The sequence below is a fragment of the Lactuca saligna genome, chromosome 6 (genome assembly GCF_052625555.1).
Source record: "Lactuca saligna cultivar CGN05327 chromosome 6, ASM5262555v1, whole genome shotgun sequence".
Lineage (NCBI taxonomy): Eukaryota > Viridiplantae > Streptophyta > Magnoliopsida > Asterales > Asteraceae > Lactuca > Lactuca saligna.
The window spans coordinates 153,408,571-153,432,324 of record NC_136422.1 but is presented as its reverse complement, the minus strand read 5'-3'; the positions used below and the strand labels follow the sequence as shown (position 1 = coordinate 153,432,324).

The following is a 23,754-nucleotide window of genomic DNA, read 5'->3' as shown; positions in this document are numbered from 1 at the left end:
AATTCGTTATCATCTGGGCAAAGCCAACGTAGTAGCAGATGCCCTAAGTCGTAAAGAATACTCGGGCCGCCGAGTAAAATCGTTAACCATGACCATCCATCACACCTTTCCATACAAATCAAGGAGGCACAGTTAGAAGCCTTGAAACCCAAGAACTTCGTAGGAGAGGCCCTACAGGGAATAGATAAAAACCTTGAGGTTAAGGATGGTGGGGCTTATTATCTCATGAATCGAATCTGGACACCGAAATTTGGCGGGTACAGAGACGTTGCCATGAACGAGGTCAATGTAGAATATCAAAATCCCTCGGGTTTGCTTCAGCAACCGATTGATACTAATAATCTTTTTTAACAAATTATTTAATAAAAACATACTCATTGAATTACACCTTGCTTTTTCTATATTAATCATAAAATCTCTTAATTAATCTATAAAAGCAGTATTAATAACAATGTAAAATTCGGAGTAAATTCCAATACTTCTCATAGGCTCGGAAGTGTAAAAACTTGTTCAATTAGTTTATATTACAATTAAATCCTAGCACAGAACGAATCTGATACTCATTACTTATTACTTATTAATTAAGACAAGTATGGATCATAATAATCAATTAACTGGAATGATTTAATATCAATTCAAGTGGCCAACAAAAATTGAAGTAAAATCAAACATTCATTAAACGCAAAATTAATCAAATTAGACAGGATTCACAATAAAAAATCAAGTCTGATGATTACTTGTGCAAAAAAGTTGAGTCGATGCGAAACTGAAATTTAGGGTTTTTAACCTGACATGGCTAAAAACTAATTACAAATGGTAAAAGTAGGTATTGAATGAATAATCTTACTAAGCAGGAATAACATACTGAATCATGTTCTTTAGTTCTTTCTTCACTCAAAATATTCAGAAATTTTCCACACAGCCCTCTGGAAACAAGTTAGGGCGACGGAAGGTTATCAGATGCTTTTTATGTGTAGAATAATGTTTCAGCCAATTCCACGATCATGTTTTTATTCAATGCGCATCTAAAACTAGTTTAATGAAGTACTTTGTTATTTTTTGGCATTTTTTATGACTTTGAAGGAGAAACACGATCCTGTTTTTGCTATAAAACTTTAGATGCATTTTCACGTTCAACAAAACCTTGAAGCACTAACACGATCGTGTTTTTTGAGGAAGCACAATCATATTTTATCTTTTTCTTGCACATTGATCGTAATTCTTCAATTAAAGCAGCTTCTAAGCATTCCCAACATCAAACTCCAATTAAGCTTCAATGTTTCGTAGAACGCATCCTCAATGTGTCGTATTCTCATCCGACTCTAATTTTCCATGAAAATCACGAAAAAAAAAAGTGATTAGTATGGAGCATTTTGTGAATATAATGAGAAATGCACAATTTATAGCAGTACGATGGAGAAAATTAATTTTTTATAATAAAATACCAAGAAAACATGCTAAAAGATACATACAAAATGCATTTAACAATTAGCCTGAAAACATTGGGTTGAAAGACTAAAAGATGTGGGATTCCCAATGAATGTCAGGGATATCTTGAACACATATATCTAAGAAATTTTATAAAAGAAAAAAAGAGTATTCAGCAAATCAAATTTCTTATTATGATTTATCTTAATACTAAAATAAATACAAAGTTTCACCTTCTGCTCCTTCCTTGGTTGCTCATAGGATCTACCTATATACGTTTAAACTTGCATTAGATTTCCTACTTATGTGAACATGTACACTTTGCATGATGATCTGAAGTCTTTTGAAATGTCACACAAGTTAAATGGAAATGAGTAATACCTTATTATAAGTGCAGGGTTATGAAAGAGATAGATTAACTAATGACTTGATTCGCATAAGGGCATACCTCAATTTGTTTTTGAAACTCTTTGATGTAATCGATAACGAAATCTAAGATGTATGTCGTGTTTGTTTGCTACAAATATCAAATACACAGATTCTTAGTAGATATTTAAGCAGGATAATTAATTAACAAATGATCTTACCTCGACCATATATATTAGGGACAAAATCTTGTAGCTTTATCATTTTTTCGCTTATGTGTGTTCGCCTTATCTACACATGTACAAAAATGATAGTCGCTATGATCTTCATGATAAGTTAGAAATTCCAAATGAAGGACATGTAAGATTGTTTATCCTTTCGTTTATGATTCATGTGTGGATGGGCACCCACCTGTTAGGCTCCTTACATGCACATTGTCTTGAAACTGTAATAATTGTTCCATAACAGATAGCTTACAGGAACTCATTGGCAAAACTTAACTAATGACTCAAAACAGTTGAAACGTGGATTCTTACTTTTACATTATGTTCATCAAGATTATTTAAAAACAGGGTAAAGGTATTTGAACCAATTACAAGCTATGCAACTAGGGTTGTAAACAACCGAACGTTCCATGAACCATTTGTAAACCGTTCAACAGGAAGATTGTTTATGTTCGTTTATTTAATAAATAAACGAACATGAACACAAATTATCATTTGTTTAGTTAAAAGGATGGCCATGACAATGGTCTCATCCGTTCATTTATGTTCGTGAACATTCGTTTATGTTCTTTCATTTAATTTTAGTTATGTTCTTATATGTTCAATTGTCTGTTATTACATTACTATATCATATGTTCGTTATATTTATATATGTTCAATTGTGTTTATTTATCTTTGTTCATTTATGTTCTTTTTTGTATGTTCATTTAGCATGTTTATGAACATAAATAAACAAACATGAACAAGGTAATTTGTTAAACAAATGAACATGAAAAAGAAAACTCGTTTGTTTATATGTTTTTGTCTGTTCGTTTGTTCTGCTAATTTAAACGAACGAACATAAACAAGCCATTGTTCGTGTTCGTTCGGTTCGTTTACAACTCTATATGGAACTATCATCACAAAATGAAACATCATCAATTTTACCTGGTTTTCAGATGAACTTATTTGATCGCTTTCTCCGATCTTTCGTGAAAATCAACATTATTGGTTCATTCCAAGAATCACTAGGAAAGTTGGAAACATAACCACTTTGATCAAAACCTCCATCGATATGTGCGCCATTTATTCTCATGGTTTTGCACTAGTTTTCAGAAATAAAAGACAGTGATCTCGAAACTGAATGCGAACCTAATGAAAAAGCCATTCGATTTTCAAACAACTTCTGGGACACTGTCATTAGCAGTTCAAAATCTGTTCATGGATATCATTTGAAGAGTAACCAAAGAAGAATTGCGATCTAGAATTTTATCCATGGATCACCAATTAATTTGATGATCATTATATTTGAAGCATTCACGAGGAGTTACCGGTCACTGGATTCATAACAAAACTCCAGGGCTTTCATAGCAGAAGTCATTGGTGATCTCGACTTTCCGACTGACAAACATTAAAATAAAAAATAAACAAAATAACAAATAAAAATCTACCTTAATAAATAAGAATGATTCTACTACATGTTGTTCTCTCATTCAATTGGTCACGTGTCAATTTGTCATAATTTTGATATATATATATATATATATATATATATATATATATATATATATATATATATATATATATATATATATATATATATATATATATATATATATATATATATATTCCACTTGTCATTTTTTTTCATTTTCCAATATATTATTAATTTAGCTTCTATAAATTAAACATAACATAATGACTATTAATTTTAAATTTTAAATATCAATTTCAGTTCAAATAAATTTACACTTTAAACATTTGTATTTTAATATTTTGTTATAATTAACCCGTTTATTACACAGATATGACCAATAAACACATAATTTTAATTTATTCATTTTTCGCATGTTTTTTATTTAGGATAATGACTTAAAAGGGTAATATATTATTTGATTTGTACACATTTAGTCACTAACTTTTTTTTCGTCCACATTTACTCATTCAAGTTGTTAAACTGTACACATTTAGTCCTTATGACCGGCTACTGTAGGTTAGCCGGTAAAAATGACTTAATAGGGTAATATATTTCTCACTTTGTATAGATTTAGTTTTTAATAGTTTTGTATACATTTAGTCGTTAATATATATATATATATATATATATATATATATATATATATATATATATATATATATATTGCAAAATAAAACATTTTTGTTTTTGTACTCATTCAGTACTTATGAATGATTTACTTAAGTTTTTCTCACGAGATCTTACGTGGGATAGGTTGAGGTAGTCATGCTATATGTTGTAGGACAAGATACCTGGTGTGGGTCGGTTGTAAGTCGTAGCCACAGAGGCTCGAGAAGTGGTTGGGTTAAGGCGACATGTCGACAAACCCTGGCTATTCCAGTCTGATGACTGATTGAACTTGTTGCATGATGGCATTCCAGTCCGATAACTGATTAGGCCAAGGTATTCTAATCTGATGAGTGTGGGTCCGTTATGCATTATAATACGTTTTTTGTATCGGGTATTTTGGGGGAAACTCACTAAACTTTGTGTTTACCTAGTTGTTTATGTTTTCAAGTTCTATCGTTGATCGTGGGAAGGCGAAGACGTGACTATACACACTTATCAATAATATTGAGAATTTCGTGTTTCTTATATTACTCTGATTTTCAATAAATGTATTTTGGGATAAACGTTTTTTCTTAACAATAGATTTATAATTAGGGACTTTTTCCTTATTTAAAAATAAAAAAATTTTGTTATAAAAATGAGATGTTACACATAAACATCAACAGTCTTACACACTTCATCAATGATTGTCCCACATTCATAAGTATTGCATGAGTAAAAAAACAAAAATGACTTATTTTGAAATAAAAAAATATTAATGACTAAATGTGTACAAAATGAGAAATATATTATCCTGTTAAGTCATTTTTTCCGGTTAATCAGGAATAATCGGTTATAAAGACTGAATATGTAAAGTTTAACAAGTTGAAGATAATATGGACGAAAAAAATTATACTTTTTTATTTCTCATAATTTTTAATTATTTCATATTTAAAATTCAAATAAACCTTCTCATTAATTGTTTATATTTGAATTTTGTTTTAATCGGTCAAACAACTGGTAAAAAGATAAAAACGGATGATAAAATAGGAAACCCCAAAATAGTCATGAAGCACAATAAGTGATAAAATAGGAAACCCCAAATCAGAACAGGAAAACTAGCCTGAGAAAGAGAAGTGAACACTGTAGAACAGACATAGAAGAGAAAGCATAACTTCTTTGACTGTGGAGGCCATGCCAGAACACAGCTCAATTGGAGAGATATTATGGAGATAAATCATCCAATAAACCCTAGGGGGGCGTGCACAATTTCATGTTCATCGCCTCTAATTACATTAATTTTAATCGACTTTCGAAGTATAAATCTAAGTCACATTGACTATCAAAATCAAATTCTAAGTGAGTAGTAAGTAGAACGTATAGAAGACATGATCAAGAATAGGGACAAAGACGATGAGTACCGGGTCCGACTTGCACGTAAAACCATGTGGCGGCGGCGACGACGTGTCATGGTGGTGTCGGTGACGGTGATGTTGATTTTCCTTCCGTCTCTTCCTAATCTCTGCATCGGCTCTGTCGTCTCTTCCAGTGGGGATTAGGGGTTGAGAGCGAGAGAGATGGAGCGATGTGGGAACCTTTATATGATGATGGTGATAGAGTGGATAAAGACGTGGATAAAGGAAAAAGGCAGAGGCGGCAAAAAAAAAATACAAGAGCTGAAGAGGTGTCTCGCGGCGGGAGGTGGTGGAAGGGGAGGGCGTTACTGGGTTAAGGAGAAGTTCAGAATCCTTTTTTAATTCAAACGGCATGGACATGCCCACAAACTGAAAGCAACCTTTATAACTTGAACTCAGCAGCCGTCTTTTTTTAATGCAAACGGCATGGACATGCTCCAAATCTGAAAGCAACTTTTGAAGTTGAAATCTAGTAGCCATGAATTATCTGCAGAACTCTAGTATAAGTAGCATATTCAATCCAAGGCTTTACCATCAAATCTGTTCATACTTGAGATTATTCACATACATAGATTCTCCATCCCCAAAGAGACAGAGACAGAGATGGCAAGTCTGCAGCATGAACCACGAGTTACAGGAGGGAGCAATCGTGTTTCAGCTGTTGATCTTTCTGTTCTCAACTCCAAAGACTTTGATGACCATAAAGAGATTGAACATGATCAGGTAATTCTCGCTTAATTAATCCTCACAAACATTAATGTGTAGTTTTCAGTTCTTGGAATAAAAATGAACTCCATCATGAAATACTCAAAGTTTTGGCTGCTTTCTAATTTCAAAATTGATATCTAACCGTATGTTTGAAGTTTTAACAGTTTGAATAATTTGATAACCATAATTAATCTGCAGAAACCTGGATGGAAAAGTTTTCTCTCCTTTGTTGGCCCTGGTTTCCTAGTGTCATTGGCTTATCTGGATCCTGGCAACAGTAAGTTTTGATTTCTCAACATCTCATTGTAGCTTATATATCTTAATCCTCATTATAAACTTATCAATGTTTTTAATTCATGCAGTGGAAACCGATTTACAGGCAGGAGCCAACCATAGATACGAGGTATACGTTTTTTCCAAGAAACCTCCATAGTTCTAGTTCAAAAAAATGGCCACTTTGATCATTAAAAAATCTTTATTTTCAGCTACTTTGGGTGATTTTAATCGGGCTAATCTTTGCACTTGTTATTCAATCTCTGGCTGCCAATCTTGGTGTAAGCACTGGTAAGACGTTTTTTCCAATAAACTAGACCTATGAATTTATTTATATATCCAGAAATAATTATAAATATCTAAACATTAGTTATTCTGTTTATTCAGGGAAACATTTATCAGAGTTGTGTAAGGCTGAATACCCTATCTTTGTCAAGTATTGTCTATGGCTGCTAGCAGAGATTGCAGTCATTGCAGCAGATATTCCCGAAGGTAATGATTTTTAATCTTTATCCATGAAACTGTCGTGAATATACACTTTTAACTTTTTCCTATAATTAATATTATGATTCGTTGCAGTGATCGGAACTGCTTTTGCACTGAATATCTTATTCAAGATTCCAGTTTGGGTTGGAGTTCTTCTCACTGGTCTCAGCACCCTCCTCCTTCTTGGCCTCCAAAAATATGGTGTAAGAACTTCATTTATGATTCGTTTTCTTTCCAAGTCTTCATAGTTGGTGTTTCCTTATATATATATGACAACACATATAATTAATGTTGGTTTCATATACCCATAGGTGAGGAAGCTTGAAATATTGATAGCTATTCTAGTTTTTCTGATGGCTGCTTGTTTCTTTGGAGAAATGAGCTATGTGAAGCCACCAGCTGGTGATTTGCTAAAGGGAATGTTCATTCCTAAACTTAGTGGTCAAGGCGCCACTGGTGATGCCATTGCTCTACTTGGTGCCCTTGTCATGCCGTAATATCCCACTCCCCTAAAAAAAAAAAAAACTATTTCTCATATACATTTGTATTAATTCCCTAAATGTACTTTGATTTCACTTAACATAAAGTTCACCCTTTTTAATAGGCATAACTTGTTTCTCCATTCGGCTCTTGTTCTTACTCGGAAGATACCAACTTCAGTTCGTGGCATCAATGTAAGTCCCTCCACGATAGAATGTTGTTATTGGAATTTTGGTACGCTTTAATTTTTCTCAAAAGAGGAACTCGAGTTCTTATCTGTTCATGATGATGTTTTGAATTACAGGATGCGTGCAGATACTTCCTGATAGAGAGTGGCATTGCTCTCTTTGTAGCATTCTTAATCAACGTCTCAATGGTCGCTGTTTCTGGCACTGTTTGCTCACAAAAAAACCTACCAAGTGAAGAAATGGATCGCTGCAACGATCTCACCCTTAACTCAGCTTCATTTCTTCTAAAAGTATGAGCTTATAAGATGTGTTAAATCTATAACTTCTATACCAACAACATTCACAAAAATTCTCATAGTTAACTCGCGTTAATTTTTACTACACAGAATGTTTTGGGAAAGTCGGGCTCTACTCTTTATGCAATAGCACTGTTAGCTTCTGGTCAGAGTTCAACAATCACAGGCACTTATGCTGGACAATTCATTATGTCGGTAGGTTATGAGAGCTCTTTAATTGGGTTGTAATATTCATTCCCCTTTGGCAGATACTTTTTGATATATTGATAATCACTAAACATGAACTATTTGCGATTTTAGGGTTTCCTGGACTTAAAAATGAGGAAATGGCTCAGGAACTTGGTAACAAGATGCATCGCCATAGCACCGAGTCTGATAGTGTCAATAATTGGTGGGCCTTCTGGAGCAGGAAGACTAATTATAATAGCATCGGTATGTGACTCCATCTTTAAAGTTTCATTCGATATGTAAAGCATATCCATGATATTCATTGAAAGTTGACTTTATTGTGAGTATGGAATATGGATCTTTTGCAGATGATACTGTCATTTGAACTTCCATTTGCACTCATTCCACTACTCAAGTTCAGTAGCTCAAGCACCAAAATGGGACCTCACAAGAACTCAATATTTGTGAGTTTCAATTTCGTAAATCCAGTATACCTGAAATTCATTTGTAATATGTTTATTTTTCTTCTACAGATCATTCTTTTTTCATGGGCACTAGGACTTGGAATAATCGGCATCAACATCTACTACTTGAGCACTGCATTTGTCGATTGGCTAATCCATAGCACTTGGCCTAAAGTGGCTAACGTATTTATTGCAATATTAGTTTTCCCAGTCATGGCTGCTTATGTTCTCTCAGTGATCTACCTTATGTTGCGTAAGGATGTTGTGGTTACATATATTGAGCCATCGAAAGGCAACCCTATTGCTCAAGATAACATGGAAAATGGAAATGATGCTAATAGAAGACCAGAGTTGACAAATGCTCCTTACAGAGAGGATCTTTCTGACATCCCATTTCCACAATAGTGTATCTGAAACTTTCTGAGTGGATTCAAAGGTGTTTATTGGTATCTAGCCTTCTTAAATATTACTTCTTTATGTGTGTAGATCATCTGTGTTTCAGGATTGGTCATATACACTAAATGTCTAATCCTAAATGTAGGAGATTTAATTTGGTTGCTTGAAACCAAAAAGTTTAATTGTCTGCGTTTTGTAAACCGAATGCGCTTTGTGAACCGAATAAGAAAGTCTACGGCATCAGTTGAATCCGTTACAGCTTAACTTGTTTTTATTCTTTACATTATTCAGTGAATCTTCAAACTAATGCAACTATATCATATAACCAAGGCAAATAAGGCAGCACTCATGTGTGTTTTGATCCTTTATTTAAAGCAACTTCAGAAAGGAGAACTTATTAAGTTTGCTCGCATGGCCTCCATTGCATCTGATCCATTCTTACTTGTGCTATGCAAATTATTAAGTTAATCATATTCTCTGCATTGTTAAGTTCAGAAATTTAACCAATTTTCCATGTGAAGATTTTGAAGTAACTCAATTCGTCATAGTAAATTTCTTGGTGTAGTACAAAATGTGTAAGTTTTAATCACACACAAATCTGTTAATTAAGTCTTTAATTATTCTAGATATCACTATCATAAGCACAAAACTACAACGAATTTCAAAACAATTACAAATGTGATAATAACTTATTCAACTATTTGTTGAGGTTTGAATATTATTCATCGAATCATCCATTGATGAGGTGTGGGCCTGAGCTATGAACTCTAGATTCCATAACACGTCATCAATGGAAGGTCGATCCTTAGACATGCATCTTAGACAAAGCTCCATTAAAGTCTTTAAAGATTCATCACAACATTCCTTACGAATCAAAGGATCCAAGATACTCCTTCGAGCCACCTCATCCGCCACCAGACTTACATGCAACTGTAAACAAAAAACAAAGTTTGCATATGACTTTAACGTTTTGACGTTAATTCCAAACATCTACGAACATATATAGTCACATAGCTTGGTATACAATACAACTTACCATATCTTTAGCAATAGTTATGTCGCTTATGCAATCGATGGCCCTTCCTAAGATGAGTTCTAGCATGATTACTCCCATGTCGTAAACATGATCATGGTCGTCCTCCTCCGTTTCAAATCTGTATAAACGTCAAAGAAAAACATTAATTATAAGCAGAGATGCATGCCATATGAAGGTTGACTCCATTAATTAAACGTTAATTAAACATTAATTAATACCGTTTACTTCTTCCAAGATTTTCACTCGATCTGGTTGCAGAATGTCCAGCAGCCACCTGCGGTAGAAAATCGTACCTTAATTTCTGCTAACATACATCGTCAACTTACTTACATGAGTACTGAAACACCGGAAAGGCATATATACCTTAGTTTCTGGTAGCAAAGGAAGATTATAGCCACTGATCTTCACTTGAAAATTTTGATCCAACAAAACATCGGTTATTTTTAGGTTGTCTGGAAATAGTTTAGCAGTTATCCGTGTGTTTAGAAACTGGATCCCTTTTGAAATCCCAATAGCAGCTGAAAGCCTCTGTGCCCAGGAGAATTTCTGTCCGGCTGCCATTTTAATCTTCAGATTAGTTAATATCTTCAAGATTGTGGGTTTGACTTTTTGGGTCAATCCAACTGATTTTCAAATTCCAAAATCGTCAAGAATCTTTTACTTTTTCAAAAAAATTATACAACCAGATTACCAGACACAAAGATAAGAGAAAACCGAAAAGGGTATTTAAGCTATGGTGATTGGAAGCACTGTTCTTATCGGAAAATAAGATCTAATAGAAGAGTGTTAATTTCGCCTTGAAAACCGAAGTGTCTCTTTTATGTTTTTTTAGGGAATCGAATACTGACCCATTAGAGAGGCTCTGAGTGTTCCGTTTGGGACGAATTCAAAAACCAGAAAGACGCCATGGATGATGGCTGAATCGTCTGTGTGGCGTTCAAAACAGTGACCGATGGGGTTGACCAGGTTCGGATGCCTGAGTTTAGATATGAGTTCAATCTGTCGAGTATAACTCTGGATGCTACACCTCTTTCTCAATTTCAAGTTTCTAATAGCAACTATACTTCCATCGTTAAGCTGGCCTTTGTAAAGCTGATGGAATATACAACATACAACATATTAATTTTGAGTTGAATTGTTTTAAAAGGGACAATTTGATTAAAATGATAACCAAATTTCATATTTGTTATATTTGAAATCAAAATGTCTCTGATTTTCATTAAACCAATTACCTGGCCATGAGAACCATCGCCCATGCAAGTTGATCTATGGAAGTTATTTGTGGCCTCAATCAACTCCCCCAAAACGTAAGTTCGATATGCCAGAATTCCAACTGCTCCCAGCTTCATTGTCTCTGAAATGTATCCTGCATTTAATCATTTCGTTTGTTAATAGATTGGTATTAGGAGTCCTACATTTGGGACTCTGATTTCAGACATTTCCTATTTAGAAGGTTTTAAGATTTGACATTATTTTAGTTCTAGTATAAAATATAAATTACCCTAGGTGAGCATGGAGCTAAATGTAGCTGGGTATTACAGCATCCCTAAAAAGTTTGTTTGTTATATATATAAAAAGTTTGTTTGTTATATATATAAAAAGGTTATTTGTAAACATATTTTATATTATTATACCTCACCTAAAAAGATACAATCATGTTTTTTAATGTTTGGTATAAGATAACTATATAAAATATATTTTAATAATGTTTGTATGTCCGTATCAAAAAAAATTGTTCCGCACTTTTTCCTAAAGCCAAATAAATTCGGTTTCTAACCACAAAAACTATCTTTCGATTTTAGTTTCTAGGTTCAATAGAACTAAGCAATATCTCATATAATTAAGTATATAAAGAAGTCATCCCTATACTAATAAAAGAGTAGTCATTTGTTATATGTTATCATATTAGACCTCTTAATTAATTTGTTGTCACTTGTCAATCTATTAATTCTTTATTTTAAATTTATTAGACCTCCTCATTAATGTGATGTTATTTATCAATGTATTTATTCTCTATTTTAAATTTAAATTTAAATTTTATATTATTGTTATCATTAATTCACAAATAAAAAATGTTTAATATATATTAAAAATTAATTTTACATATTTATTTGAATCAACGATTATAATTTCACATAACTAATAAAAATATCTCTTAAATTAATAATTTATTTAAAATAACTGATTAATAATTTTAAGTTTTTATTATAAAATTTTAATTAATTTTATAACTGTGGTTCTCACGGGTTATAAAATAGTAAATGTAATAAGCACAAACAGTTTTGTTCCATTTTATTTTCAGTTTGAGTTTGAGAGTATGTTTGGTAAAACTAGTTATTTGGTTTTTCCACATGTTATACCAGTTTGGCACTTTCCGTCCGATTTTTAAATTTTTTTTTTTCTGCTTTTTTGCCTAAAGTTTGGTTAGTTACAAATATGGTTCAATTTTTTTTTTTATAAATTCACCCTGAAATTAGTTTTTATACAACTTTGTTTAAATATATATTTTTACAACCTTTTGTAAACCTTTTTAAATCTTTTTATAAAAAATTTACGAATTTTTTACATTCCTTTACAAAATAATAATAATAATAATAATAATAATAATAATAATAATAATTAATTTGTGTTATATTTTTTTAATGCAATATTATAAACTTATTTTGTAATTTTTTAATGCAATATATTAATATTTTTATAAGTTTCTAAGTGTTATAAAAGAATTATTAAAAAGTTCAAAGAAATTTTGTGAAATTTTTTTAAAAAATTGTGTAAATATTTGTAAAAACACTGTCTAAAAACTTTTTTAATACATTTTTACAATATTTAGAAATATTCTTTTTCGTAAAACATCTTATATTTAAATAAAAAAAAATAAAGTTTAAAAAATCATAAAATTGTTGTATGAAAAATTATAAAACGTGTAAAAATGTTATTACAAATGTTTAATAAATTCTAAAACTAAAGTTATACAAACAGTAAACTTGTAAAAAGAATGAGGCGAATTTGTAGGGGGGAAAAATAGACCATATTTGGAACAAAATTTATAGTTTTAAATAATAAAATTTAAAACTTATGTCAAAAACGTAAAATTAAAATGACCTACCTACAGAGAAAAATAAAAACCTAGAATTTGTTTTTTTTATAATATTATTTTGGTTTGTTGGTGATATCATAACATGTTCAACCGTCTCTTTCCTAAAAAAACAGTTTAACACTTTAATCCTAAATTTTTTAAATGTGTTAATTTATATAAAATATAAAAGTTAAAAGTTATTCAAATAGATTTTATATTATGAGTTTTTTTTTTTTTTGGTATAAAATAAAAGTTCTAAATTTGTATTTACAAACAAAACTTTTTCAGATACAAAAAACCATACCAATCCTAAAATTTCGGTTTTTCAGAAAATAAACCGTCGTTTTTATTAAACCGCTTCATTTTTTTTGGTTTTTATTTGGTTTGGGTTTTTTGAACAGTACACACCCTACTTTCCGGGATTTTGACCACAGACCACATAGATCCGAATCCGATTCATGAAAACAGAGGAAGAGGAGATAAAATCTTACTTGCATCAGTCAGCATTTTAATGGTATAAGCAGGTGAAATCTTTTCAACTAAAACTCTAATTTGTGGTGTCGCTGCTGCACATCCTCCACCAAAAAACTCGCTCCTAATCGCAACCAAGATGACACCAAACACTGCAACTCCTCCGATCACAACACCCCCAACAACACTCGAAGCCACCACCACTTTAACCTTCGACGACTTGGAAGAATCATCATTCCCACTTGCAGGAGGTTTAATCATAACAGCTAGAGCTTCGTTATGACAAAACGAATCATTATGCTGTTGTTTCTCGTCGACATTTGATAAACAATTCCAATCGAATAAAACGCTCCCTCTTTTATTGTTCTCTAATGTTTGCATGCATGTCGGCAGTTCTCCGGTGAATCTGTTGAACGACAAGTCGACTGATACCAGTTCGTCGTTACATGAAACGTTCGCTGATAACTTTCCGGTGAACTTGTTCCCGGAGAAGTTGAGATACGAAATGGAAGGGAGGGAGAACAAGAAATCGGGTAAAGGCCCGTTGAATTCGTTTGAAGAAAGATCGAGTTTTCGAAGCTGGAAAAACGAACGTAGATCGTACCCCTGAATGCCATAACTGAATCTATTCTCTCTTAGCACTAGAACCAACAACCTGTTATGAAGAACTGGAAAACTAGGTCCAAGTTGGTTGCTTTCAAGATCAAGAACTTGAAGATTCGTTAGATTCTTGAAATCAACTGGGACGTCACCTGATAACTGATTCTTGGAAAGATCAAGAACACGAAGAGAGGGTAATCGAGAGAGTGAAAAAGGTAAAGACCCATTAAGTGAATTGTTCTTGAAGCTCAAAACTCTCAAGGATGAAAGGCTACCAAGCCAATCAGGGATGGATCCTGAGAAGTTATTGTGATCAAGAACTAGGGTTTGAAGGTTTTTTAAGTAAGAAAGCTCGAAAGGTATGTCGCCATGGAAATGGTTTGAGCTAATGTTGAGGATTTCCAAAGAAGAAACTGTTTTAGCAAGAACAGAAGCAGGTAGAGGACCATCGAGGGCTAGAGAAACCAAAGAGAGGACTTTCAAGTTAGGAAAGATGGCAGAAATGGTGTAAAAGAAAGATTCGGTTGAGAGGTATTCATGGTCAAATCTGTTGTTGTTGTCTCCAGTTATGTGAAGTTGAGTGATGATGTTGTTGTAGCATACGAGTGTCAAAGATGAGTTTGGAATTAATGTAGGAAGGTTGATGGCGACACTGCTGCTAGTGCTACTGGGGCAGTAGTTACTTGTACCTCGTGCATTGAAAGTGGTAAGTAGAGTTTGTAGAGAACGAAGGGATTGAGAATGGGAATAGTTGATTTGCAGAAATGGTATGAGAAAGAAGAGGTGTAGGATGAAGGTGATTGCAGCCATTGGAGGTGTAGCAAGCTGCACATTTGATTCTTTACAGAATTTGGAGGACTAAATTCACCCATGAATAAGTTGAAGTTTATAAAAAAAAATTAAAAAATCATTACCTTATATTTTACCTTTTCATTCATATAATGGATAATGACAAGACAAGTATAGCTACAAATCGACTATTTTGTCGGTCAATAATTAAAATGGCTACCTGTCTCGTAATAAACCAATTACAAAAAATTTAAAAACTTGTGAAATTATTCTTGCCGGAAAAAGACATTTAAAAAAGTTCAAAAATAATGTGAAGTGGCTTCATGAATTCACAACATATAAACACATTAACATCTTGCAAAATATGTTATTTTTTCTAAAAATAAAAGAATGTTTTTTTTATGTATGAACTATTAGAAATGAAAGCAATTTTTATAAGGATAATTTCACAAAATCTTTACATTTTTCAATATTTTTATAGCCATTGCTTTATATTGTTCGGATAAAAAAAACAAAAAAAAAACAATAACGTTTTGTAAATTTTGAAGGTCCGCTTCTTAATCAAGCGGTTCACTTATAGGATTTTCTCATAAATAGACACTATTATTTTACCATACATATGATAAGAACTTATTAAATTCATTTAATAATCGAATTGAAACAAATAGTTTTTAAAAAATTTAGTTCCAAATCTAAAGTTATTGTTTGTTATATCATTTTAAAACAGTCAAAATTGCTAATTTTATGAAACCTAAATGGTTTTCTAAAAAATAATTTAAGTATTGAATAAAAAGCTAAAAATATAATGATGTTTATAAAAAAAATCCATTTCATTGTTCATAAAATCTATATTACAAAATTAATGATCATTTTGTTAGAAAAATCAAAAGGGTGTCCATCTTGTTAAATAGATCATACATTCATACTATTTAGTTACCTTCACATTTTTATGAAAGAGTACTTCAGATATATTTTATGGGTAAACATAAAGGACATAAAATTTGCACTGAATAGGTCCACATATATATTTTTTTAAAGTAGCAAAGTAAGCATAAACATATAGATTTTTTATGTTTTGATAAGTAATAATATATATTCCCCTAAAATCATTATAGTAAATTAGTACCTAAATTTGATCATTTTAATTAAAAATAAATAAATAAATAAGATCTTTTGTTTAACTAAAAAAGGGTTGTTTGCTATGCAATGACATTTTAAATTTTTTTGACGTATACAACAAATTAACTTTTTAAACAAAATATGCAACTATATTTAATCCATCTCTAAAAAATCATTTTTCTAGCTAGTAGTGACAAGTGTTAACATAAATTGGTAAATGCGAAAATTTTCACATATATCATGAAGTTAGCGGTTCCAAGTTACCATGCTTCATAATTTTGTCATAGAACAAAACTTCATTGCATATTTAAATCTAAAAATATAATTTATAGCATTCGATCTAGGAATTAATGTTTATTTTAATACTTGTTTAACTTACCAAAATACAAATAGAGCTCATAAGATACAAATAAATATAAATTTAGTGGAGCAAAACAGTACTGTGAGGTCTGTGTCATGTTTAGTCACGGGGATGAAAGCATAAGCATCCAAATAAAGTTCACGTGTTTTGTTTCTTACCGAACCAAAACCCAATGTGCTTCCCTTCATGGATCTAACACCAACTTTTTATAGGACAGCTTCGTTAACACCCATTAGAACTTTCTTATTTCGTCTATATACTTGAAAAAGAAAGGCAAAACGAGTGATTTCATTATATATACAGGGAAAATGCCGGCAATAGTCAAAAAATGGGAGGTGTTTTCAAAATTTTGACATGAAAATAGACATTTTCAAGACATGGATTCCGTAGAGGTAGTTCCGCGGAATCTACTGTAGTTCCGCGGAATGGCAAATTCGTAAATAAATATACGTATTAAAAAAACTCAAGATCCATTCCGCGGAGCTACCTCCGATGAATGAACTCATTTCGCGGAGATAGCTCCGAGGAATGGATCTTCAGAATTTTTTTTTTCACATCGATTATTCGGGGTTTATATTAATTCATCAATTAATTATTTTCAAGAAAATATTATGATAGTATGATAATCTTTTCTTGAAAATAATTAGTTGGGGAATGAAAATAAACCCTGAAGAATCGATGTGAAAAAATATATATATATATATATATATATATATATATATATATATATATATATATCTAAGGATCCATGCCTCGAAGCTACCTCCGTGGAATGGATCTTAAGTTTTTTTTTTCCAATACACTGATTTATTTACGATTTTATCATTCCGCGGAGCTACCTCCGCGGAATCCATGTCTATACCTGGAAATCCAATTTTTGTGACTATATTTTGAAAATGTCCCTCATTTTTTATTATTGCAGGTATTTTCCCATATATATATATATATATATATATATATATATATATATATATATATATATATATATATATATATATATATATATATATATATATATATATATATATATATATATATATATATATATAGAGAGAGAGAGAGAGAGTATGTGTGTGTGCGTTGGGTTATAGTGTGGATGGTAAATATTATATGGTTGTAGGGTTGAATACGAGCCGATCAATTAAATTATAATTGGAAAGTGAGGTATTAATATTATTAGATTAAAAAAATACATTCTAATAGACATAAACAGTTTCTAAAGGCTACTGATGTAATTTTACATCTTCATTAAACAAGGTAAAACCGGATATATTGTGGCTAACTGATTTCATTCTCCATTACACACGCAACTCATAACAAAGTGGGACGGACGTATCGGTGAAGAAACTGGAAAACAATCATTAAGAATCAATGTTCGATCGTGAAGAATTGAATGTCAGAGTGTATTTTAAACAACAATTTGAGTTGTGGGGATACAAAAACGAGTGGTAATTATAAACAAGGTTTAGAACATATTCTTAATGAATGATGGACCGAGTTCACAATTCGAGAAGGAATTCAAGTCAAAATAAAGGAATACAACCGACACTAGTTTGAATTTAGTTGATGATGATTTCGTTGCAACTCCTCAAAGTATGTTTTATTTGGATTTTGCTAAAAAAAGGTTTTAGTTTTTTTTTTAAGTTAATTTGTGTGTTCTTAGTATAGGGTTTTGTGTGAAAACATGAAATATATTCTGAAAGAATTGAGTTAAGAACATTCTTTGATATGAAGTCTCATATAGTTTGTAGTGTATGGTTTATGATCAAAAGTTTGCTTTTTTATTGTTTATTCTTGGTAAAGCGTGTGTTGTGTGAAAATTCGGATAGAATAGAATTGATTCTAAGAGAATTGTTCATTACAAATGTGGTTTGGTACGAGTCCTGATGCAATAAGGTTGTTCAATTGTCTATTTTCTTTTCCTCTTTTTAGTGAAGAGTAGTTGGTGGGTAATGTGATGTCGCTATTTGTTCGGTACGATGACAAATAATTTGTAAGATTTGCTTGGATAATTGGTGTGTTGGTGTGGGTTGATATAATAATCGGATGAGATACTAATCATAGTGTAAAATTTTAGGGGTTGTTTGTTTTTTGTGTGAAGATCTGCGCAACCACTTTTGTCTGCGCCGCGCAGACATATGCCCTTGCAGATTGTTTGTTTTTTGGAAGTGCGCAGATCAGAAAATATCTGCGCGAGGTCTTCCTGACGCAGACATGGGCTACTGTCTTCAAAAGTGTTCAGACCTCATTTTAACCTAAACCAAAAAAAAAAAAAAAAAAAAAAAAAAAAAAAAAAAAGGGCCACCATACAGTTTCTTTTTTTGTCAAAAATGCATTTTTAATGTTTATGATATGAAATTAAGTTTAAAAATCCAATTTATTTTAACAGCCCGTAGACGTTAAAAACAAACAGTATTCTTATTGCAGACTGCAGATATTTGATCCATCTCTTCTGCCGCAGAGGCTTACATATGTGGTCCACAGATTGCAGACATTTTGACTTCAAAAAAACAAACAACACCTTAGTTTTTATGAGAACCTATTTATACAATTAGACTGTGTGGTTCTAAGATACTGGTACAATGGAACAAATGTAGTTTGTGAGTCGGTTCTCAAAAAAAATTCTTTATTAGTTGTGTTAGAATGAAAATTATGATGGAATGTAATCGATTATGATATAATTGCTTTTAAATAAATGTGGGGTTGTATCACTTCTAATGTGAAAAATGTTGTTCAATTCTCTTTTTTGCTATAGATCTATTAAGATTTACTTGGATAGTAGGTGTGTTGGTGTGGGTGGATAGTTTTGGCTTAATGATTCTTTCTACTATGTTTTATGAACTAATCATCCCCTTGCAATGCATTCACAAATGCTACAGGAATGAACAATGGAAGCCTAGCATGAAGTGTTGTTGCTACTCAAAAGTTTGGAATGAACTATGAACTCTTGTTTGAATTAACATTTGAATGTTTGAATTGTTTATGCTTTATTTGTGTGATTTAACTGGTTTTTTTTTCAGTTGTCAGTTGGTGTTTTATTATTATTTATTGTTTATGTTCATTGTTAATTGATTTTGTTTTGACTACTATCAGTAACAACTTGTAACTTATAAATAATAGAGGGATTTTGTTTTTGCATAACCTATTTCAATATCTAAATCTCGATATTTGAAATTTTAAATATCCAAATTTTGGATAAATTCGAATATTTTATAATGAAAATCAGGTGGAGTGGAATCGATTTTGATCGAATTGCTCTTATAAAATATGGTGTCGTATGAGTTCAAATGTGACAAAAGTTTACTCAATTTCCTTTTTTTACATACCAATAAATTCTTTGTAGATCTTCAACTCAATATAAAGTAGTGTTTTGTTTAATATTGTTAAATTTTATTTGAGTTATCTTAAATTTGTTCATATTATAATTGATTTTGTCGTTGGAAAATTGGTGGTTTCCGGAAATAAATAATGATGGTGGCCAAACACAATGTGGACGGTGGTGATAGTTGAAAAGAATAGAAAAAAATGTTTAACACCCATCGAATATTCATCCAAAAATAACTTTGTAACACCCTCATTCAGATCGTTTCCTTTTCAGGGTGGTGATCAAGGATTGGGTATTAGCAGGCTTAGGATCCTTGAAGAATTGAATTTTTTGGCTCATTTGGAGGTGGATGATGTATTTTGGATGATCCGGGTATTCGTTTTGTGTCTTGGAGTCAAAGTGTAACAACGTGAATTTTCAAAACAATTTTTCATTTTTGCAAACATCAAAAACCATCATTTAATATTATGGAATCACATATGTAACAAATGTCATTGTAACAAAATACATCCCATGATCATAAAACAGTTCCTTCGTCAGTGTGTACAGATCACGCCGGCGCCTTCCCACGGTCCTCGCTAGTACCTGAAACACATAACACAACAACTGTAAGCATAAATGTTTAGTGAGTTCCCCAAAATACTACTTACACACATACGCCTTTCCAGGCCCTGACCTTCCGGTCCATGTGTCTCAGGGGACTTCCGTCCCGACTCGGTAAACCTTCCGGTCCTACCTGCGTCAACCTTACGGTCCACATCACAACGCCTTCCGGCCCATAACATATATGCCTTCCGGCCCATATCAAGCATAGCATACATAGCACATACAAACGATTAACTTATCATATACAATGCATACAACTCATAACATATCCGACCTTCCGGTCACACAATAAAACCCTTGCAGGTACAGTATAGTGAGAAAATTCACCTCGTGGAAAGTCTAGAATCTCGCGTACTCGCTATCTCCAAATCCCAACGAAGACTCAACCTCGCCTAATCATAATGAATATCATTTTAATTAATATAGGCCTCCACAACTAGACTTTACCCCCTTATTATCATTCCTCAGAGGGTAAAAGACCATTTTACCCTTCCTTGACTCAAAGTCCACATGTTGACCAAAACCCTAAAAGTCAACAAAAGTCAACATTTCAGTACGCGGGGCGTACATCGCCAACCCAAAAGTCGGGGTCTCCACCCAGTACGCTGCGCGTACTGGGAGTTACACCCAGCGTAACCATCAGATTTAAACATTCTTCATTTCTGGTCTTAATTGGTTAAGCCATTACTTCAACTTCTAGATCCAGCTTTATTTAAGCATCCTTACTCATAAAGTCGAAACCTTTAAGCCTTGGCATGGCTGTAAAGGCTCTTACACTCCTTAACACCTTTCCATTTCAACTCAAGGATCTAGATCTCATGCATGGCTAAACATTCACGTCCAAGATTACATTTTTATGAATCTACAACTCAAATGGACCGGAAATATGATGGATCTAAGCTAATGGAGACCACTTGCTCATAAAGTCTCCACCTTTGGGACCAAAACCCTAGAAAATGGTCCATAAAGCATACCACAAGAACTACAAGTCAAGATCCGAACTTTTTACCTTAGAATGAAGCTCCAACCTTTGCTAAGCCCGGATCTACACTTGAACACCAACTTCTAGCCTTCCCAATGGACTCTTCTTCTCCTTTGCTACCTTGAAATGACACCACCAAGCTTAGAACACTCGCAATTGGGCTAGGAACGAAGGAACACTCTCTTAGGGTTTCTTTCTGAGGGATGGTGGCTGAGGACTCAAGCCATCACATTCCTTTTATAGCCAACCACAACAAGTAGGGTTTTTGGGTCTGGACCGGTTACGCCCAGCGTAACCTTGGGTACGCCCAGCGTACCCGAGGGAGGACGCGTTTAAATGGAGTGCGCGAATACGCGCAACGTACTCCTTGTATGCCCAGCGTACTCGCCCAACATGCAAAACCCTAAAATGACACAAATTAAAGATGAAGGGCTAAATAAAAGGGTACCTGGATTTCGGGTTGTTACACAAAGGGTATTTTGGTAATTTGTCAGCTCGGATTTCTATAGATATAGGATTTTTGTTTAGGAAATGTCAAAGCAAGTATGAGTTGATAGAAGTGTAGATCATCTCGTAACCTTTTTGTGGATATATGGATCATCATAATCGGGTTTATAACGAAGGAGTTATGGCCTTCGGAAGGTTACAAGGTTTAAGGCAAAACCCTAGTATGTGGGGTGTACATAGGGTGTACGTGGGGCGTACTGAGGCAAATGTGAGTATGTTAGGCGTACGTAGGTGATGGATTGTTGGCATTAAGAGGAGTACGCGGTGCATCCTCTAGAATCATGCAAACCCTATTTTAGGGCTTTAGACCTTATTTACGCTCATTTTCTCATAACCTAACCCTAATATCTTCAACCTCCATCCCTCTAAACACTATAAATAGACCCTTAGTACCATTTGAGTGATTCTTGAGCTTGGTATGTGTTTGATGGGCGTCTTGAGAAGAAGAAGAAGAAGAAGAAGAAGAAGAAGAAGATGATGATGAAGAAAAAGAAAAAGAGAATCATGTGGAGTTGTGGAGGGAGCTTCTAGATCCAGGAGTACCTCTCCATTTGCAAGATTCCAAAGGTAAAAATCTTTGACTTTGATGATCTTTGTGTTTATATCTATTTCATGGTGTTCTGGGCATTGTTAAGTCATTTGATGAAAATGTGAGCTTTTGATCTACTCCAGAAGTAGTGGATGTTAGATCTAAGCCCCACCAAGGTCCCTTGTTCATAAAAGTGGAAAGTTTATGAAAGGTTTTGGTACATACATTTATTAAGCTCTTAATTAGTCCCTTCTTTTAAGTGTTGGGTCCTATGAAGTTGTGCTTGGGAGTAAAGTTGGAAACTTTACTGGTTAAGACCTTCGTTAGGGACCGGATCTAGGTGTTGGACATCTTGACTTAACCCATTAAGAGCAAAGAAAGGGTTTTTGGACTCCTGATTAGTACGTTGGGCGTACAAGTGCATCAGGGTGTTGTACATTGCGCTTTGTAGGTGAGTATGTTGGGCGTATTCTCCAAAAGGGTGTTTTGGGCCTTTGAGGTTTGGGTCATTATTGGGTTTTCATAGTTTGGGCCTTGTTGGGAATAAGATTTTGTTTGGGCTTCTGGTTGGTATCTTTTAGTCCCTTTTGGATGTTATGCCCATAAAGGGGTTTTTGGGCCCAATTTGGAAAATTGGGCCATTAGTGGGCTTAGAGTGATTTTTTGGTTGGTGGGCCTTTTGATTGAGAGTTTGGGCCTTAGTCTTGGACCAAAATAAGTAAGGAGTAAAATGGTCTTTTTACCCCATATATGGATTATTGGTTTTGAAGTTTGGAATCCAATTGTTAATTGGGTGTTATTTGTTTGATAGTGTGGGTTTATAGCGGATCTGCAATCGGAGAGTATATGTGGGTTTTAGCTATGCGAGGTCAGTATTCTCATTATATCCATAGGTCGAAGGCACCAATGTCGGCCCATTACATATTATACGGCATGCTAGTTGTCTATGTGTTATACTTGCATGGAAGACCCCGAGGGGAGCCCGTAGCAATTAGATATTAGACCATGGGGGAAGCCCATGATATTCCAGGTAAAGGCATTGGGGGAGCCCATGGCATACTAGATAAAGACCATAGGGGAGCCCATGGAAACTATATGTATGTTGCATGTGTAACAACCTAATTTTCATAAAAAATTTAAACTTTTATTTTCATAGCATCAACTATAGTATATATAAAATCCCAATACATATCCATGTTATTTTGAAAATTTAGAGTACACATAACTAAATGTGAAAACACCGGAGAATGCATGCCTTGTCATCAAGTCGGGCCATTGCCCTTATCAATAAAAGTACCTGAAACATACAAGTAAACTGTTAGCACAAGCTTAGTGAGTTTCCCGATCACACATTTCATAGAGTCACATAATGTCATGCTCATACATATACATACAAATTGCCATGGAATCCCTCCAT

The 23,754-nt window shown here is 33.2% G+C and overlaps 2 protein-coding genes and 1 long non-coding RNA gene across 7 annotated transcripts; 1 reads left to right on the top strand and 2 right to left on the bottom strand.

The window, feature by feature from the left end:
* Positions 1-814: 814 nt before the first annotated feature.
* Positions 815-5,759, bottom strand: LOC145000327 (uncharacterized). Of its 4 annotated transcripts, none has more exons than XR_013661193.1 (6): positions 5,484-5,759; positions 2,946-3,398; positions 2,016-2,239; positions 1,877-1,945; positions 1,662-1,768; positions 815-1,322 (listed from the first exon to the last, which is right to left on the bottom strand). It is a non-coding gene; the product is annotated as an uncharacterized LOC145000327 (long non-coding RNA). The 4 variants fall into 4 exon arrangements; XR_013661191.1 differs by having other exon boundaries at positions 2,016-2,085; XR_013661194.1 differs by having other exon boundaries at positions 1,662-1,696; positions 2,016-2,085.
* A 111-nt stretch (positions 5,760-5,870) lies between these two features.
* LOC145000326 (metal transporter Nramp7.2-like) lies at positions 5,871-9,200 on the top strand. 2 transcript variants are annotated; one of them, XM_078959526.1, is made up of 13 exons: positions 5,871-6,200; positions 6,384-6,462; positions 6,548-6,588; positions 6,671-6,749; positions 6,846-6,950; positions 7,038-7,147; positions 7,256-7,437; positions 7,549-7,618; positions 7,729-7,902; positions 7,999-8,103; positions 8,209-8,340; positions 8,445-8,540; positions 8,610-9,200. In XM_078959526.1, the coding sequence occupies exons 1-13, from the start codon at positions 6,081-6,083 to the stop codon at positions 8,943-8,945; spliced, it is 1,629 nt and encodes a 542-aa protein (XP_078815652.1). In that variant the 5' UTR covers positions 5,871-6,080; the 3' UTR covers positions 8,946-9,200. The 2 variants fall into 2 exon arrangements, with proteins under 2 accessions (XP_078815652.1, XP_078815651.1); XM_078959525.1 differs by having other exon boundaries at positions 8,445-9,200.
* A 341-nt stretch (positions 9,201-9,541) lies between these two features.
* LOC145001676 (putative inactive leucine-rich repeat receptor-like protein kinase At3g03770) lies at positions 9,542-15,016 on the bottom strand. The gene is made up of 7 exons (XM_078961025.1): positions 13,540-15,016; positions 11,205-11,338; positions 10,821-11,064; positions 10,336-10,526; positions 10,191-10,246; positions 9,973-10,090; positions 9,542-9,866 (listed from the first exon to the last, which is right to left on the bottom strand). The coding sequence occupies exons 1-7, from the start codon at positions 14,927-14,929 to the stop codon at positions 9,630-9,632; spliced, it is 2,370 nt and encodes a 789-aa protein (XP_078817151.1). The 5' UTR covers positions 14,930-15,016; the 3' UTR covers positions 9,542-9,629.
* Between the last annotated feature and the right edge of the window lie 8,738 nt (positions 15,017-23,754).

Bases quoted from the DNA above. Each gene is read 5' to 3' on its own strand.
- LOC145000326 (XM_078959525.1), top strand. From the start codon at position 6,081: ATGGCAAGTCTGCAGCATGAACCACGAGTTACAGGAGGGAGCAATCGT. The intron at 6,463-6,547 runs GTAAGTTTTGAT...TAATTCATGCAG, and splicing joins TTATCTGGATCCTGGCAACA to TGGAAACCGATTTACAGGCA. The intron at 7,619-7,728 runs GTAAGTCCCTCC...TTTGAATTACAG, and splicing joins CTTCAGTTCGTGGCATCAAT to GATGCGTGCAGATACTTCCT.
- LOC145001676 (XM_078961025.1), bottom strand. From the start codon at position 14,929: ATGGCTGCAATCACCTTCATCCTACACCTCTTCTTTCTCATACCATTT. The intron at 11,065-11,204 runs GTAATTGGTTTA...ATATTCCATCAG, and splicing joins GCGATGGTTCTCATGGCCAG to CTTTACAAAGGCCAGCTTAA. The intron at 10,247-10,335 runs GTATATATGCCT...TTTCTACCGCAG, and splicing joins CTTTGCTACCAGAAACTAAG to GTGGCTGCTGGACATTCTGC.